Below are 19149 nucleotides of genomic sequence, written 5' to 3'. Positions count from 1 at the left end.
TGGTTGCTCTGCCCTTTCTGCCATTGCACAAGGCCCAGACAGGCACTGCTATTCAAAAGAATCCAGTCTCACGTGCAGGAGGCATACAAGCACCTACGACAGTGGAATCCACACAAACATAGTGGAAGATGTGTTTCTATACTTACTGTCTGGTTATGACTGCTCTAGTTAAGGCTGCATTAGGACATTCTGTGTTGATATGCTCATAATTTTCTGAAATTTTCACCACTGAGGCATTTTCCACTCATGGTCTCTGCCCAAAAGTGATTTTTTTTTTTAAAAGGTTTGGGCAAAATTCCTTCAACTGTTTTCTGCTAAGAAAACAACCAACATAACTAACTGTTTTACTTCACAATAAAACAACGAAGAAGAACTATATACAAGCGAATGAAAGTGCTCTCGTAACGAAACCACGACTGGGAAGAACAGGGATTCCAACTCTGACCATGTGGCGGTAAGAGGGAACTGAAGAGACGTTGACCCGCACAAACTAATATAGCCTCGCCTGAGACATGAGGCTATGTACAACGGACATGTGGGTCAACAGACACCGCTACAAAAATCGTCTGGCTCTAGCACACATGAAAACCCACGTTTGGAATACATATAGGGAACACCACTTGAACAAGAATCATAAAATGGAAGTGTAAAAAAGCTGCAGGCACTTTTGGAGCCAGGCTACTACAAAACTAATTGCTATCTGAAAGCTGCATTCAGCATTACAATGGTCATGGTTATTTTGGAAAAACTGGTTTTGATTTGACAAAGTTATGAGAATTTGCAGCTTGTGTACCGAGAATACGCAGCAGAGTTTTACACCATCACATACATGCTCTGAAGGCGTGTTTTATTCAATATCCACGAGGCAGAAATGACTAATTTAAGTTCCACACTCATGCATGCATATTTCAGCCCTTTTTTGCTTTAGACTATTTGAAAATAGTACATGTACTATAATTATTTTAAAATTATGTGGCCAAAAATCAAAAAGAGGTTTTCACCAGGATACTAAAATGTCACCTGTCTAGAAACTTTCCATACCAAACCACCAAGATATTAGATCCACAGAAAAAAGACAAACTTTAAATGGAAAGGTTTCAGAGTAACAGCCGTGTTAGTCTGTATTCGCAAAAAGAAAAGGAGTACTTGTGGCACCTTAGAGACTAACCAATTTATTTGAGCATAAGCTTTCGTGCATCCGATGAAGTGAGCTGTAGCTCACGAAAGCTTATGCTCAAATACATTGGTTAGTCTCTAAGGTGCCACAAGTACTCCTTTTCTTTTTAAATAGAAAAGCTCGTTTCCTCTCTATTCCCTTCATCTCAAAAATGCTACCCCATTTTTGCAGAAGAAAATTTACCTTTGAAAACAGACCAGCCCAAAACGTGATTTAACTTTATGAGCAAATTATAGGGCTTTTATAATGGAAATACTTAAGACAACCTCCTGTTTAAAATTTTGACACCAGAACTGGATGCAGTATTCTAGTATCCATCTCCTCAATGCCATATATAGAGGTATAATCACCTCCTTACTCCTACTCACTTGTTTATACATCCAAGGATTGCATTAGCCCTTTTTGTCACATCATTACACTTGGAGCTCATGGTGAGCTGCTTGTCCATTATGACCCTTAAATCATTTTCAGATTCACTGCTTTCCAAGACACAGCCCTCCATTATACACACTTGGCCTGCATTCTTTGTTTCTGGATGCATGACCTTGTATCTGTTGGTCTTAAAATGGCTTGTTTGAATGGGCCCATCTTACCAAGCAATCTAGATTGCTCTGTGTGACTGCCCTATCATCATTCTCTGTTCAGAACCTCATAAAAGCTTTTTTTTTTTTTTTTTTTTTTTTTTTTGGAGGAGCAGAACATGCCCTCTATTGTCCATTCCACAGAGATACAGAATCGTGGACACTAGCTTAATATGAAAATACAAAATATTCCTATGAAGTGATTTTAGAAACTCACCTCTGCCAGATCTTCAAAGCAGCTGCCAGCCAAAGGATGAGGACTACTTTCATCTGTCATTTCAACAGTATCCTCAATCAACCCCAAGAGCTTCACAGTCAATTCATGAATATCTGAAATGTTGCTAAAGATCATGTCGATATCCTGAGAAAACAAAAACTATGCTTTAGTAATATTTATTACCATTTCCTTTACTCTTTTGCAGACATCCAAGTGTTTCAAATAAAGTTTGAGCTATCTAAGCCCTGTCTACACTGGCAGCAGGGTGTAGGGCACACGTAGCTTACATGTTGCAGTGAAAACAGGCTGCATCCACTCTGGCAGAGCCTTTCCCCACTGCTGGAGCTTTTTTGTGCTGCCTCCATCATGCCAGAGCCTTTCCCTGCATCAGGGAAAAGCTCCAGCAGCATGGATGCAGCATGACACCGCATTGTAGATGGAGGAGGTACTGCTTGGGTGTATCGAGAGTCATGTAGGGTATACCCACAGGATTCAGGTCTGTCATTACTCGCCTAAGCAGCGCCTCACTGTCTACACGTCTATGCAGTGCCTCTACTCTACATGCTGCCATAAGGAGTGTGCAATGTAGACATACCCTAAATAGGGACGAGACAACAGAAAGAGGGGAAAGGCAGGCAAGTTCTAGGCATCAATTCATGCTGAGCGATCATGCTTGGGCATATTCACTTTGATCCAACATTGCACAATTTTTACTTTTAAATATCCGAGAGCATGGTGCAGTATCCAATCCAGCGTTCGAGAGCAGCATTCGAGAGCAGTGTTTCTTGTGAGAGGAGCTATGGGTTATTCACTGGGTAGGACAATAGGGTCCAACTTTTTTAGCCTTTACACTAACAGGCCACAATCAGCAGGGGAGGAGCAGTTTAAAGCTGTCATTATTTCCCCTCCATCACCCTCCTTGCTCTTTTCTGTCTCTGAACTTAACCTGAAGTGAAAATTTAAAAACGACCCCCAGCTCAGGTCTCAATAACAAAACTGTATGATCAAAGCTATGCAGTCACTTTTTCAGAGTACCAGCTGGGCTTAGAGAGGGAAGTGGCAGCTTCCTTTTTCAAGTCCTGCTTTTAGTGTCCCTTATCTCAGAAACACACCCATCTGGGCAGTCTTCCCCAACCCATCATCTGGAAAGCACCCTTCCCTTGACTCCAACCTATGAATGACATCCATTTCTTCTCCACTTACCTCCAGCCTTGCCCCATTCCATCCTATGCTCAGGAATTCATCCCATCTCTCCCTGCCCACACCCTAGCCCCCAAATGTCTCTCCTCCCCCTAATCAATTTTCCCCTTTCCCTGTCAATCAAGGTAAATTACCAAGGTTTCACATCTTCCTCTTTTTGAGGGACATCTGCAGCCCCTCTTCCTAGCACTCTCTTTCCTAGGAACCCCAGCTCCTCCATCTGCTGCTATGCTGCTTGCCTGGTAAAGTGCAGGTGCATAATTGCATAAGGATCAGGCTTTCTACACCCACATGACCATCTGGCACTATAACTATTGTTTGCATCCAAAAAAATCCCTTGCTTTTTAAACCTTGGTCTGAGAATATTCATCTAAGACTGCCATCTGCAGTGCCTCCCTCTTATTTCAGGCACCAATCACCACTTCTGTTATACACTAGGATACTTCAAACCAAATTTCACCTACTCTGCTACAGTCAATGTAAATTTGCTAAGTTATGGTTGAAAATGGATATGCAAGTATTTAAGCATTAAAACAGTAATTAAAAAGGGACTTACGTAAGGTGTGAACAACTTTCTGTTAGACAGGAAAGCTTCCCGAAACACTTTTATTATCAGATTCAACTCCCGCAGATACTGTCTTTCTTCTGCAATTTCAGTTCTCACTAGCTCATAGTAATTGAGTTCACCTGAAGAAGAGGGCTCATCTTCACACAGCGAAACCAAACCAATAACATCCTGATCAAACATATCCATCAAAACCTAGCAAAGAGTGAAAGTCAAGTTTTTATACAAGTCTGATTTCTATCCTTCATTCAAACTCAATGGTCTCAGTTTGTTCAAAAACTAGTGAACTGTATATAACACAACACTTTCTGTAACAACAATCACAAGGTAGTAAACTTGAATCTTTGGCAGGATCAATTGCCAATACTGTGGTTTTTATAATTTAGTGCAGCAAGAAAACAAGTTAGGATTTGAGGAAGAGGGATTCAGAAGAACAGAAGGCATCTTGCAAAAGCTTTTGCCTGATAATGAAGATAACTGAAATTCAACAAGAAAGGTTTCTGAACAATTTAATAAAGATGAAACTAGAAAGACAGAGTGGAAAACCTACCATTACAAAGAGGTGTCATAATAATGATAATCATAACAGTATGATGCAGTTGGAAACTAAAGCGATAAGCCATTTAAACATCAGTATAGCAAATCAACTATTTCTTACCTTATCAGCACACATAGACACTTTAATGTCTTGCTGGGAGATCTCAAAGTGTCGTATATTGAAAACATAATTTCCAGCCAGTTTCAAAATGTCAGCTGAGATATATTCCAAAACAGCCACAATATAAAGAGAGACATGATAATCTACTTTATAGCCTAGAACCTCCTGCAAATTAAAAAGAAAACACAGTAAAACTATAGTCATGCCTGAAAGTTATTGACGTTGAGCACCATATTTGAAAACTAAGATATTAGCATTTTTACCAAAAGGATTTTTGCTTTGAGTTACCAGCTCACACACAGCTGCAATAGCCAGAGCACAGAACAGAAAACGGGAGTCTGTGGCCAGCAATATTTACCAAGGAAGAGCTTAGAAACACGCCACTGTCACATTTTGCCTGCTACAGAAACATGGCTTTTCAAATCCCATTAAAATTAAAGGACTTGAGTGGGACCATTCATGTGCTTAAAATTAAGCAAGCCTAAGTCCTTGCACGATGAAAGTCTACACATGGAAATTGGAGAAAAAAGGATTCTTCCTTTTACATTTTTAATGCAAAATGTGTTTGCACCTTTTGCAGAATCAAAAATTGTCTGCTCTTAATCTCTTGCAAGCTGTAATTCACGTTAGCCTGTCCATTATCCTGGAACATTTGACCACTGCCAAAAGACAGGCTACTGGGCTTGATGGACCATTGGTCTAACCCAATGTGGCCATTTTATATAACCTTAAATAGGAATTAAGTGTTCACACAAAACATGTGCAACTGAAGAAATCACATACTTATGCTCAAATTAATATGAAGGGGTTAATTAACCTTTGGGAGAAAAGAAAGTGGAGTAAAAGAGAAAAACCGAGAAGACATTGTTCTTCTTTCAAAAAGATTTCAAACAGGATGATATTTTTCATATTCTGCTGAGGGTTTACTTCACCCCACACCTTTTGCCTGTTAAATATTTGTGATAGGACCATAATGAATAAATACAGATAGGCTTGTGCATTTTAGTAATATTAACCTTGTATCATGCCATCATCTATTTTGGGATGCATCATTTAAAACCAGCTACTATGGTCCTATATACTTGCCCACTAGCTGATTTTACTGGTGTAATGAGTAAGGCTATGATTTAGTCATGAAGGTCGCAGAAGTCACAGAATCCGTGACTTCCAGCAACCTCCGTGACTTCAGCCTGTGGTGGGCAGGAGCTGTAGGGTCCCCCACTGCCCGCAGGGGCAGGGAGCTGCAGGGTACCCGTGGCACATCTGGCGGCCCCTGGAGCTCCAAGCCGCCACGGGCAGTGGGGCAACCCCCGGCTGACACAGGAGGCAGGGGACCCCCGGAGCTGCAGGTGGCAGGGGTACCCTGCAGCCCCCAGCTGCTGCAAATGGCTCCTAGCCCCTGCACAGCTGCCCTGCTTCAGGCGATGTGGGGACCCACAGATCCCCATTTTGTCAAGTATATTTTTCATAAGTCACAGACAGGTCACGGCTTACGTGAATTTTTCTTTTTTGCCCGTGACCTGTCCATGACTTTTACGAAAAATATCCATGAAAAAATCTTAGCCTTAGTAATGAGTAATCTCTAGAAAGAAAAGCATTATTCACAGCTGCTAGGTTTTTCTTCTCAACAGCCACCCCCAACCACTGTCGTAAACTACGATATTATACTCAATAGATAGGAGTCTGATTATTATTCCAGAGAGAGATACTGAAAAGGTCTCAAGTCTGCCTGGTATCGAATACATATCTGCTGTTTGTCTTCTTTTTTTATGCTAGTTGCTAACTTTATTCCGCATGCTACCATCTGACAGAAGGAATTTCCTTTTACATTTTGGAAATATGAAGCATGGAGAGAAACAGACCCACACTATACCTTAATAGGAAGAAACTTTTGCATTTTTAAAGATTGACTTAAAGATGAAAAATCAGTGGATATTGTAAAACTAATTCAGGATAAACCTATGCTTTAAAAAAATCCCATTTCAAAAATCAACAGTATGCCCAAGAAATCGAACTTCCAGGCTTTCATGGTTTCTTCAAATTTAACCAGTGGCACTACTAGTTAAGAAGTGAAAGCCAAACAAGAATTTTTCCTGCCATTAAGTTTGATGTGAGGATATGTTAGACCAGGGGTTCTCACAACAAATTTTTTGGTGGCCACAGTGACAATTTTTCCTAAAATTCTTAATTAACTTTAGGAAAATCAAATATACATGTCCAAATCATTGTAATTTATTGAATCTTTTTGAAGACTCAATAATAAAAATAATGTACAGTTGTCTCTATTCTTTACTGGACCAGAACAGAAACACAAACAAGGTGCTCTGAAGGTTCTTGTCTTTTTTGTTGTTGTTCCTTTTGCTTTTTTAAAAAGATTTGCTAGCTAGTAAGTCTGCTGCTGTGAAAAGTGATATTAACAAACATACAAATATCACTTTTCACAGTAGTAGACTTACTCAGTCCTAGCAAGCCCGGGGACAAATTAAGCCTTGGATGGGGAGGTCGATAGGGGGGAACTGGGAGACGGGGGGAATGCACGATGGGCTGGTGGAGGCCAGAGGAGATGGGCGGAGGGGAGCCCCACAGCTGGGGGTTGGAGCTCCATGGCCAGAGCCTGCTGTCTGCCACCCCAGGAAGGTGGGGAACTCAGTAGCTGTCTGTTCCTCCAGCATGTGTCTCGGGGGTGGGGAGGAGCAGGTCTAACCCCTGCTGTTGGCCCTGGGGGCGGGACCACTGCTTTGCTGCCACCCCAATCACTGCCCGGAGGCTGTGGCCACAAGAAAAGCCCCTGATGGCCATATGTGGCCACACTGGCCGTATTTGAGAAATGCTACGTAAGACAAACCATAAGAACTTTACTGTTAATTCTTTCTTAGAACTGTACATATTATAGCACAACGGTCTTAATTTTTTTAAAAACCCTTTAAAGTAATTTGCAGTGCTATAAAAGAATGTCACCACACCTTTTTTTTAAAGAACACATCTTCACATGCCGGTACATAATTTTGTATTTAAATAATATTTCCAAGCAGAGATTTCTAACATACATTTCTAAATAAAGGAAAAGGAGAAGCAACTTTAAGAGCCATACCTAGAAATTGAGCCAAACCTAGTTCCCTTCAAAGCAAATGAGCACTTTGACACAAATTACAAAAAATAAAAAATAAATTGTTTACTGTGACCTTAAAGAAGCGAACTTACTAAACTGAAGACTAAGCATGTCAATGTTGCAGTACCAGTTATTTCTTTACTTAGAAAAATATGGCCCTTATTCAGGCTAATAACTAAACTTAACTAAAGCTACATTTCACTGTATAAATAATATCTTATTATATGTACAGATCAGAAATGCTTCCCAGACCTTGCTGATCTTTAATAGCTCCCTTCTAAAGTACACTTGTAAATTACTCATAATGTAAGCCATCCATAAACTACAATGTTCCAAAAGCAACAGACTTTTATTCCCTCACTGTTTCTGTGGTCTCTTTATTTAGAACTTCCTGGTCACTTACTGACACTTGGTCACGTGAAACAAGTATGAATGAGTAAAGGAATAGCAACTTACTTTCCTTTTCCTAAGGCTATGGGGAGGAAGGTTGAGTAAGGGAGATCTATCCCTCTTCCATTTACACATGCAATGAAGTGAACTTAATTCAGCTATTGCTACAGCTACACTGATCTGAACGTTGGAAATGCTGTTCTGCTAAGAAAAATGACACTAAAAATAGCATCGGGGGATTAAATGTTTGTGACTCAACGATTTCCATATCAAACTTGCGTAGTTTGAAAGTAAAATTTATCTGCTAGCTCTATACATCTGAGTGTGAAGTTGGCTAGTTTCCTTCTCAACCCCCGCCCCCCATAATAAATGTTTTGTAGTTCAAATTAGGACTTCTGTTTTGCCTTGGAAAACTCACTGTTGTCAAATTCTGCCTCAGTGACACCTTCTGACTCCAACAGGTCTGCACAAATGTAATTGATTGGAATTCAGTAAACATTTCTGTTGTTAATGTTCGAGGAATAGGATCCAGCTCTATCCCTCTTAGCTGTTTTGCTTCCACAGTGCCAATACAGCAGTAAATGCAGATACTAAAGGCTAAAGGTGACCAAGTAGAACTCTGAATATATAAAGGGAGCAGATATGTGGGGTAAGGTGTCACCATTTTTTACATAGTTAACTTTTCAGAGTAGAACTAAACTTTAATAAATGAAGTCTACAACAAGAGAGATTCAAAAGTTTGGTTTAGTGCTATATTTACATAAATACAGTATACTAAAATGGCTACTTTTACTCTTCCAACCAACATCAGAAACTGATCTGGATTTGTCTTTTCTTTTCTACAATAGTTTACACACAAATTAAAAAAGAAATATTTAAAGATACTATGCTAAACAAGCAAAACATAGCATAAAGTAAAAATTAACTCTGAGACTTATCTAAAATACCTTTAATAGGGGATGTATCTTGTCCACAGGTAGGAGGAGAGGGTTTCTTCGTTTTCGTTTCTCTATAGCAGACTGTGCATCAGCAATAGCCCACTTGTCGATTGGATGAGGAAATGTCTTTTGAACTCGCTCCTGCCCAAACATAAGAAATGCAGTTTAACCAGTCAGCATACATAAGCTTGCAAAATAGTCACTCACCTAATTTCCCTATTGATGTTTGTACCCCATCGCTTCCTCACTTCTAACTGCTCCATTGCTCTCTCTTAGGCTTTTCTCCTTTCATGCAGCCCCACTTCTAAGGCTGGAACAATCTTCTACTCCCCACAGAACAAGCATCCTTTCAAATCTCGCCTAAAAACAGTCCTTCCTGCCCTTTGTTATTTGCATTATGACAGCACTTAGAGGTTCCAGCTGAGATGGGGCCCAATCATACTGAGCACTGTACAAACACAGTAAGAGGGGACACTAAAGAGCTCTCCGTCTAACTGGAAAAGACAAAGGGATATTGTTCCCATTTTACAGATGGGGAATTAAGGGTCTGTCTACAAAGCAAAGTAAAACCTGTGGCTGGCCCATGCCAGTCGATTCAGGCTCATGGGGCTTGGGCTGCAGGGGTGTTTCATTGTGGTGTCAATGTTCAGGCCTGGGCTGCGGGAACCTCCCACCCTGTGGGGTCCTAGAGCCCGGGCTACAACCCAAGCCCAGAAGTCTATACAGCAATGAAACATCCCTGCAGCATGGGCCCCATGAGCCCAAGTCAGCTAGCACACACCAGCCACAGATGACTAGTTACTATGTAGACATACCCTACTAATGGCTGATTCATTAGTGTTTTGTCGTCACGTTTACATCATTTTAGTTTACACAAGGAAGTATGCAGAAGCTGTTTGGCCCACACAAGCTTGTGCTTAGGTCAGTGATGCCCAAACTTTTCAGGGTCATTGCCCCCCCACTTACCCCTGTCCATGCCCCAACCCCCGAGCCGGGGCTGGGAGCAAGGGGGCGGGGAGGAGGCAGGCGGGGTAAGGAGGCCAAGGCTGGGGCTGCATCTGGGAGTGGGTCTGGGAACGGAGCCATAGCCAGGGATGGAGGCTGGGGGCAGGGTGTGGAGCCACAGCAGGGGTAGGAGATGCTCCCTCCCAATCCCTATGGGAGCTGGTCCAGGTCCCACCACGCCCCCCACAAACGTTCCTCTGCTCCCCTCAATTTGGGGACCTCTAGATTAGGTTTATGTGGCCCTCCTGTGTAATAAGATTGGGCACCACTACCCTAAAGCACAGAGAGAAGATGTAACTTGCCCACAGTCACTGAGAGTCTGTGACAGAAGTAGGAACTGAACCCAGATGAAAAGCTCTGTTCCTTTCTCTGTGGGCCCAGAAGGTGGTCATGGGCAATTGCTCTTCTTCCTCAAAGGCCTTCAAGTGGGGTGCTGCAAGGTTCTATTCTCATCTCCCTCAACATCAGATGTGACACATGGTTTGGGTGGTGCCATCATACAACTCTACTTTACAACTGTCACCAGAGCTGAATAGCTCAGTTTTCCCAGGGTATAGTCAAGACTGACATCTAGATGAGGGCTAGATGGCTGAAGCTCAATTCAGACAAGACAGAGATTTTACTCATTAGCTGCAGGAATCATCTAGGAGATGACTGAGTTGATGTGTCCCCTCAATAAAGGGCTTTTGCCCACGTTTTGACAGGAAGGTGTATAATCTGGCGGTCTTGCTAGATTCAAAGTTCTTTTAAATGATCACATGGCAATACTAGCTAAGAGTCCTTTTTGTCATCCTACACCAAATAAACAGATTGCAACCTTTCCTCTTGGATGCAAGCCTTGCCGCAATTATTCACTGCTTCGTGACCTTTACACTGGATTACTGCAATCAACTTCACTTGGGACTGCACCTGAAAGTCACCCAGAAACAAGGTAATGTGGAACATAGCTGTCCACTGACTTATCAGTTCATCTCACAGAGTGCATATGACACTTGGGCTTAAGACTGCACTGGCTTCCTGTTTATAGTTGGAAACAATTCAAAGTGTTGTTTCTAACCTATTAAGCCCTTTATGGTTTGGGTCTTGGGTACCTTAGGCTTGCTCCTGTTCACACTTACGCACATACTTAACTTCACATGCAAATAGTCCATTTACTCCAATGGGAGCTACTGGCATGTGTAGATATTTGCATGAACAGGATCTTAGATCACTGATCTCCTTGTGTTCTATCATGACAACTGAGAACAGCTGAGGTGTACAGCAAACAATCTCCAGATTTAAGCTTCAGGGGTCTGGTGGCAGAGTGATCTCCACGAATAGACCTTGACTCATTCCTACATTCATCTGGTAGAGTTTAAGTCTGTTGACCTTCAAGGTGTACCACTGTTTTTGGGAACTTGCAGTTACTCTTTAAACATACTTCCTCATTTTTAATGAAATAATCAAGTCTAGTTAGGTTACATTACTAAGTGCTTTTATCAATATTATTGTTTCACTACCTAAAAAAAGCAATTTTTTTTTAAAAGATACAACTAAAACTAAATCCTGTGTATAGCTAAAATCTTATGTGCTGAGATATCTCTTTGCTCAGATAAAGTACTGGCAGTTTTATAAAAGGTTAGCATCTCTCTTTTCTCTAAGAAACAACGTGTGAGGACTTGGGAATCTTACAGACAAAGTTTCTTACATAAATCAGTACTGGTGTAATTGTTTAATAAAATACATACCTAAAATCTTTAGCTCATATATGTGGAGTATAATTACACCCAATAGGAAATTAATACGCACATAAACTTATTTTAGCATTCCTTTTGTATTAGAAGACAGAAATTACAGGGCTGGCGAGCAGGTGACAGTCTCTGACATGGCAAAGCATTGCTCTATATTCTAGAGGACTGGATAGCTTGGGGACTGGAGATAGAACACACAGCTTTTCACCTCTACATATAAAGTTTAAATCCAGACTCCGCTGGTGGTAGCTAGAAGTAATAAAGGCTATTAAGGGACATCTATAAAATAAGCTTATTTAGCTTTATACAAATCTTTGTACAACAATATATAACAATCATAAACCAATATTAAGAATTAATCAATTGACTCAATGTCAAGTAATGTATTTAAAAACACTATACACACTAAGAATCTCAAACCCTCCAGGAGATCAGTTTTGTAAATAAACACATTTTACATTTTATAAGTACTCACAAATTATTCATTTCCATAACAAATCTGTAGAATATTAGATGAGACCATCAGCTTGTAGTGGACTGAAAGTGCCTTACATACAAAGCTGTAATTTGTCTAATATGCTACAAAACCAGTCAGGCTGGTTTTTTAACGCCCCCCCCCCCACACACACACACTTTTTTTTTTAGGCAGTCAATTTTTCTAATGTGAAAGATAACAGCTATCTAAAACTACGACATAACTCTGGATGTGTCTGTTAAAAAGTGCAGCCCATTAAGGCCCCGATTCTGTAACTGACAGTGCATAGACTGACAGCTGCAAGAATATTGAGCCTCACTGAGTTCAATATATTTCCATATACTTAACAGCAACCTGCCCACTCTCTATCAGTTGCAAGATCAGGACCTAAATCGGTAGTTTAAATTCATTACATTAAAATGTTTACGTTTTGCTTTTGGGGATTAACTAAAAAGGAAGATTAAATCCCTGCAAGCTTTGAATTCTAGAGTTCAAGGTCTATTTTAACTAAAGCAATACAAAACATTTGCAGCTAGCTATGCTTTTCTGCACTTTTTAAATACAGAATAGATTTTGTTTTAAATATTACCAGACAGTTATGAGACTTCTGAACAGAAACTAATTGCAGCTCAAATATAACTCCATTTCTGAAAGCAGAACACTGACTAATCTTTTAGAAAAATGCCCTATTTATATTCTACCTTGTTATAAATTAACATTAGATTACTTACAATAGTTGAGTACAGTCATTTTGTAAGCAAGCACCTGTTTTCCAGTATTAGATAAGACAGCTTTGCCATTCTCACCTCAACATCTTGGACAGTCCGTGGCTGTGCAATGCATAGTTTGTTCAGCAGCTGAAGTATCAGCTCTTCAATGTAATAGAGGGAATCTTCTTTTGCTGAAAAACTGGGGTGAACCTGTTGCTGAACCTGCACAGTAGAATTATTTTCTTCAGTCAGAAGCTGCATTGAAGGATGTGTGGAGGAGCATATGGTAGCACAAACAGATTAAAAATACTACATATTTTATCGTCTTGCAAATTCCCACGCACATGGGCTTTCCTATGTAGTACATATAATGGCGTCAACTCATGCCATTATAATGCTTTCGTTTAATGATAAAACGAAATACAGCTGCAAAGAAGACTTTAAAAATGTGAATCAAAAGCAGACTAATGGCACAGCTGCCTGGACAGTGAGAAAGCAACTGTAGAGGTAAGCTCCCCAAACCCTACCACGGGTTCAGCAGCAGAATGAGTGAAGGAAGAGCTGCAATGGCCTCCATTAAAAATAGCAGTATTGATCAGTTTAGCTGCGGGGGGGAAGGGCAGAGACAGAATTAACAGACTGGAGAAAGAGACCTGAGGAGCTGGGATGGTGAGAAAAGAGAACTGATGAATATGACAGGGAACAGAATTAATTGCTTGGAGAAAAGGCCAGGGTGAATGGATGTGAGAATGGGGTGAAGTAGCTAGTGAACTGCTGTCCAGTATGTGAGAAAAACAAATGTGAAGTGTGTATTTGTGAGAGAAGGAAAGATCAGCGTGAAGTGTGCATGGATGAGCAAGAGAATAAATGAGTAAGTGTCACTGCACTTGTCTAGGTTAGGCACAAATTGAGGGTAGCTAACCCCAACCTTTTGCCTAGCATAGTCAAAAATTAACACCACCTTTTACCTCAATTCAGCTTGGTGAGATCAACTGTAGGCTTCCTCTCCCCAAGGTCAACCTCAACCAGCTACACTGAGGTAAAATACACTAAACTGTGTCTAAACTAATGGAAAGGTCGTGGTTAGCTAACACGGTTTAGCAACTCTGATTTATCCTGGATCTCTCTTCTCAAATTTCACAAACACCGAGGGTATGGCTACACTTGTAGATGTAGAGCGCAGTAGGGAAAGCGCTGCAATCTGTCCACATTGACAGCTACAAGTGCACTGGCATGGCCACATTTGCAGCGGCATTGGGAGCGGTGCATTATGGGCAGCTATCCCAGCATGCAATTGACTGCAACGTGCTTTTCAAATGGGGGGCGTGGAATGTGACAGGAAGTGTGTTGTGTGTATGTGGGGGGAGAGAGAGTGGGTTTTTCGAGGGCTGAAAGCATGTCAGCGTGCTGTCTTGTAAGTTCAGGCAGCAGCAGATCTCCCCCTCCCTCTCTCCCACACAGAATTCCACAGTAACGGCTTGCTTTGTCTTGGAGCCAGCTGTCAGAAACGGAGTTTTCAAAGGGCATATCCGCATTCCTAGGTGAGTTCAAAACAATGAGAAGAGCGGCCACTTGACTTAAGGGGATTATGGGACGTTTCCGGAGGCTGATCAGAGCGCAGTAATGCAACACCTCGTTCACACTGACGCCCGGGCATTTCAGCCACTACGCAACAAGCATTAATCTTCTTGACGAGGTGGAGTACCAGGATTGCTCTAGCTGTGGAGTCAGAGCACTCTACGTGCCTTGCCAGTGTGGACGGGAGTGAGCTAGGGCACCCGGGGCTGCTTTAATGTGCTCTAACTCGCAAGCGTAGCCAAGCCCTGAGAGACCATCAAGATTCCCCATTCATCTCAGCAGGATATGAATCAGGAAAAAGCAATACTTAGATTTAAATTATAGCCTCCCCATAAAAAAGCCACACAGTACACAATCAACAAGGGAAATTCCCCATTTTCCCATGCAAATTATAGATTAAGTCAACTCAATAAGTGACTTTACATGGTTATTTATTGATGGCAATAGTCACTAGGTGCTTTCTAGACACAAAAGACAGATAGTCCTTGATCTCAAGAGCTCACAGTCTAAAGATTACATCCGTTAGGTCAAGTTCTGTTCCTCTGATCCATGCAGGTTGCTCCTTCTGAAACAAAAGGAGCTCCCTGTTCACATTGAAAGATTCTGACCTTCAAAAGGGTTTCTTTCAAACAATACCTAATAAGATGGATCACTAATACTTAATCATTCCATATCAACATGGACTTTTCAGAGGAGGGATAGTAACGAAAGATGTACTCCATGGCCTGGGCCCACGATATCTAAAATACCATCAAGCTCCAGGACAAAGACCATGGTTAGAGAGACAAGGTGGGTGAGGTAATATGTTTTATCGGACCAGCTTCTGTTGGTGAGAAAGACAAGCTTTTGAGCTACACAGATCTCTTCCTTCAGGGACAGTTCGAGACTGGGGAATGAATTCTCCCAAGAACTAAGGACAATTAGAAACCTCACCACTTTCCACCCCAAGTGCAAGGTGCATTTCTTTGACCTGGACTTCTCTAGTATAAACACATTACAATAAAAGAACATTTATAAAAATCCTGCCAAAACAAGATACTGCGCATGTTTCTCCCTTTGAGGAGAGGTTGAGAGAACAAACGTCACCTGACAGATAGGCGGTCACATTGCTTAGTGCAGGACTTGAAGCCGCTCAGATCACAGGTGCAGACTTTTCAAACTGCCGAGGGGTGCTCAACCCCCGGCTTTGCCCCAGGCCCCGCCTCTTCCCACCCACCCCTCCACACTGCCCCGCCCCTTCCCACCCAGCTCCGCCCTTTCCCCTGAGCACACCGCATCCTCGCTCCTCCTTGCACCCCGTGAAACAGCTGTTTGTGGCAGGGGGGAGGTGCTGGAGGGGGTGGGGGGAAGCTGATGGGGGGATGCCGGTGGGTGCTGAGCACTCATCTCACTACGGTAGAACTCTATTATCACCATGAAAAGGTATCTCAGTTGAGACTACATTATCCTTGTCAAATCTAGTATAAAGGTGCATCAGTCCCTAGTGTTAAGATCTCTTACTTTATGAACTGAATGCATAGCTCAAACAGAGCGTTCACCTGTTTTGTCAAGACCACACGGATATCCCATGACACAGAAGACTAATGCAGAGGATCTCTGAATGCATCAGGCTCCCCATTAACCTGATCACATAGGGCTGCAGGCACTGGTACTTTTGACAGCTCAGAATAAATGAAAGTAATCAGTTTGGGGGCGAAGTAAAAGGGCTCCCATGGCCTTGTTTCCATTATGACACAAGCCTTTTCAATTTACAATTTGAAGTCTATTCAGTGGATGGTTCTCAAGAGGCCAGGACCCAAACCATCTGTTCAGATACACCATACTACAGAGCTTTCGCCTGTCAGGAGCCAAGCTGTCAGAGAGAGGAACCTGGGCTGGGATAGAGCAAGCTACCCTAGTTATGGGTGAGTAGCTAACGCCAGATACTCAGCTTGATGGATAAGATGTGGTTCTCAACTGTTGCAAATGGCAAAACTTGATGGGACTAGGAGAGTCACTGAACCTTTGGTCTCTCCTGACTTGGGGTCCAAGCAGCATTTTTAGTCAAGAGATCCTCTCCCTGCCAATATAGGATAAGAGAAATGACCTGAAACTGGTACTGTGAGGCTACCACGAAGCCCACAGAGGACTAGAGGTGAACAGGCCAGGTTGCTACAGGAGTCCAGTATGGAAAAACCCAGCTCAGATTCTGAACTGCCTGTATAGTAGGAAGCTTTGACAGAGACAAATCATGGAGCCAGCCCGCTCCAAGCACCTCCTGTCCCAATCCTTTGTAACAGGGGCTCCCCCCGCCCACCATATCCCATGAGCCTGAGCTCAAGACTTCAAGGCACTTGGGACTCCAGCACTTGGAGCAAACGACTTAGTGGAGACCTCAGGTTCATTGCTCATGGGGCAAGGACTCTGGTGCAGCAGTAGCCCTTCTGGGGTACATGGTGGTGGGGCTGGGTTTGCACCAACGGGCAATGCTGGCACTGAGGCCTACCACTCACGTCTTGAACAACCCAGACTTCGCTTCCAGGGTTTACCTTCTCTTCAAAGCACTCCCCAGGCCAGCCTCCTGCTGGAGTTCTAGAAGTCAGCCTGTGATGTCTCAAGGAGGGCTCTGAGGGGTTGCCAGACCAACAAAAGAGCCAAGGTGAGACGGTACTGATGCACTGAGAACAGTGAACAGTGCCAAGACACTGGCACAAACAAAAACTGGACTAAAGACGACTGAAGGCTAGCAATGCCGGACCATCAAAGCAGTAAACAAAATTAGATGCGGAGGCATTATAAAAGTATGCACAAGCACCAAAGACCAAGATCTCAACATTTTAAATAACCAATTAGGTTTGACTGAAAGGAAGGGTATAAATAAGGAAAGGATAGTGATGACGCTCTGTAGGAAAGTGGAGTGATGGTTGAAGGTAAATTTTTTTCCTCTGCAAAGCTCCTTCACTGACATCAGTCAAAAAGGAACTGACTGGATTGCTTGGAGGGCAGCATTTCTGATCAGCAGGGGATAGCATGCGCTGGTCAAGAGGAGGCTAGACTCGTGTTCTAGCCCACTACTGCTGCTGTTAAGGGTCAGAAATATTTTAAAACCAGGGGGAGTTGTCAGTCTTGCACTAGCAAGCTACCACATTATAAGACAGGACATACCTGGCAGTTTTTCGCCTTCCTCTGTAGCATGGGGCACGGGTCACTTACTGGAGCATTCTCTGCACCTTTAAGTCTTTAAACCATGATTTGAGGACTTCAATAGCTCAGACATAGGTGAGAGGTTTATTGCAGGAGTGGGTGGGTGAGATTCTGTGGCCTGCGTTGTACAGGAGGTCAGACTAGATGATCATGATGGTCCCTTCTGACCTTAATATCTATGAATACAAACCATGCATTGGGCAAGAGGGGGTTGAAGAGCTTTATGCTTATGCAGTCACGCCCTGTTGCACTGGCAAGTCATGCTAATTTTGAAGGAGCAGCCTTAAGATGGGAGCAGCTCAGTTTAGAAGGGCCCAGCCTAGGAAGATGAACAGACCTCTGATCCTCAACTACCAGAAAGGAACACAGTAAAGACCCAAGCTACCGTACATGTGAGCATAGAGTGGTAGGTCAGAAAAGCCGGTGCTGCTCTTTATTTCTGTTAATTTAGTTCCTTTTCCTCTGTTAATTTGAAAACTGGGGCTAGGGACTTGACCCTGGGTCATATCTTCTGAGGAGAAGGCAGGCCAACGTAGGAAGAAGCAAGGGGTCTGGCAACAGACCATCACCAATTGCTACAAGCGTCCCTGTGTTGGAACCCAGGGTAGAGGGAGGGACTGGGTTCCCCTACAGCATCCCTGAAAAGATCGCAGACACACAAGACTAGGAGGACTACTGGATGAAAACCCTCATTTACCCCAGAAAAGGTGAGACCAAAGGTGACCTGGCTTAAGGTCGTAGAAGGAAGGTAATATGGATGGGGGGTGTTCAGCTGTTGTGACCTGCACTGGATGTGCCATGTTTGTCTTTCTTCCACAGGACAGAAGCGACTTTGTCTGTACAAAGTGCAGCTGGTCTCCATATTGGAAGAGAAGGTTCAAGGTCTGGAGCATCAGGTATCGACCCTGCGTTGCATAAGAGAAACTGAAGATTTCCTGGACAGACGTCAGGATATGCTTCTACAGACACAACGTTCTGAAGATTCAGAGCAGGCTGCACTGCGGGACAGGAGGACGGTGAAGAAATCTGGCAGCATGTGACCTCCAGAAGAAGAAAGGGGAGCGTCCATACACCAGCAACACAGATACAGGTAAGTAACCGTTTTCATGTTCTCTCCACAGGTACTAATGCAGAGAGTGGACTAGATGATACATCTGAGGGAAGGGAACAGAAGGAGACTCCGCCAATTGGAAGGCATGAGATGCACTGTCCTAGGATTGGGGGTTCCACGACCACCGCTCCCAAGAGAAGGAGGCGGGTGGTGGTGGTCGGGGACTCTCTCTTCAGGGGGACTGAGTCATCTATCTACCGCCCCGACCGGGAAAACCGAGAAGTCTGCTGCTTGCCAGGAGCTAGGATTCACGATGTGACAGAGAGACTGCAGAGACTCATCAAGCCCTCGGATCGCTACCCCTTCCTCCTTCTCCACGTGGGCACCAATGATACTGCCAAGAATGACCTTGAGCGGATCACTGCAGACTATGTGGCTCTGGAAAGAAGGATAAAGGAGTTTGAGGTGCAAGTGGTGTTCTCATCCATCCTCCCTGTGGAAGGAAAAGGCCTGGGTAGAGACCGTCGAATTGTGGAAGTCAACGAATGGCTACGCAGGTGGTGTCGGATAGCAGGCTTTGGA

General features: G+C 43.0%; 1 protein-coding gene across 1 annotated transcript in view; it reads right to left on the bottom strand.

Moving 5' to 3' along the window:
- SOS2 (SOS Ras/Rho guanine nucleotide exchange factor 2) overlaps positions 1-19149 on the bottom strand; it is a 104080-nt gene that overhangs the window by 58094 nt on the left and 26837 nt on the right. The window contains exons 2-6 of the mRNA XM_074956564.1: positions 12852-12977; positions 8845-8976; positions 4399-4563; positions 3732-3935; positions 1976-2119 (exon numbers count right to left, since the gene is read on the bottom strand). Of these exons, the coding sequence (XP_074812665.1) occupies positions 1976-2119; positions 3732-3935; positions 4399-4563; positions 8845-8976; positions 12852-12977 (771 nt within the window). The remainder of the gene's footprint in view (positions 1-1975; positions 2120-3731; positions 3936-4398; positions 4564-8844; positions 8977-12851; positions 12978-19149) is intronic.

Source organism: Natator depressus, chromosome 6, assembly GCF_965152275.1.
Source record: "Natator depressus isolate rNatDep1 chromosome 6, rNatDep2.hap1, whole genome shotgun sequence".
Lineage (NCBI taxonomy): Eukaryota > Metazoa > Chordata > Testudines > Cheloniidae > Natator > Natator depressus.
The sequence above is the reverse complement of the archived record's forward strand: the minus strand, read 5'-3'. Positions and strand labels throughout refer to the sequence as shown.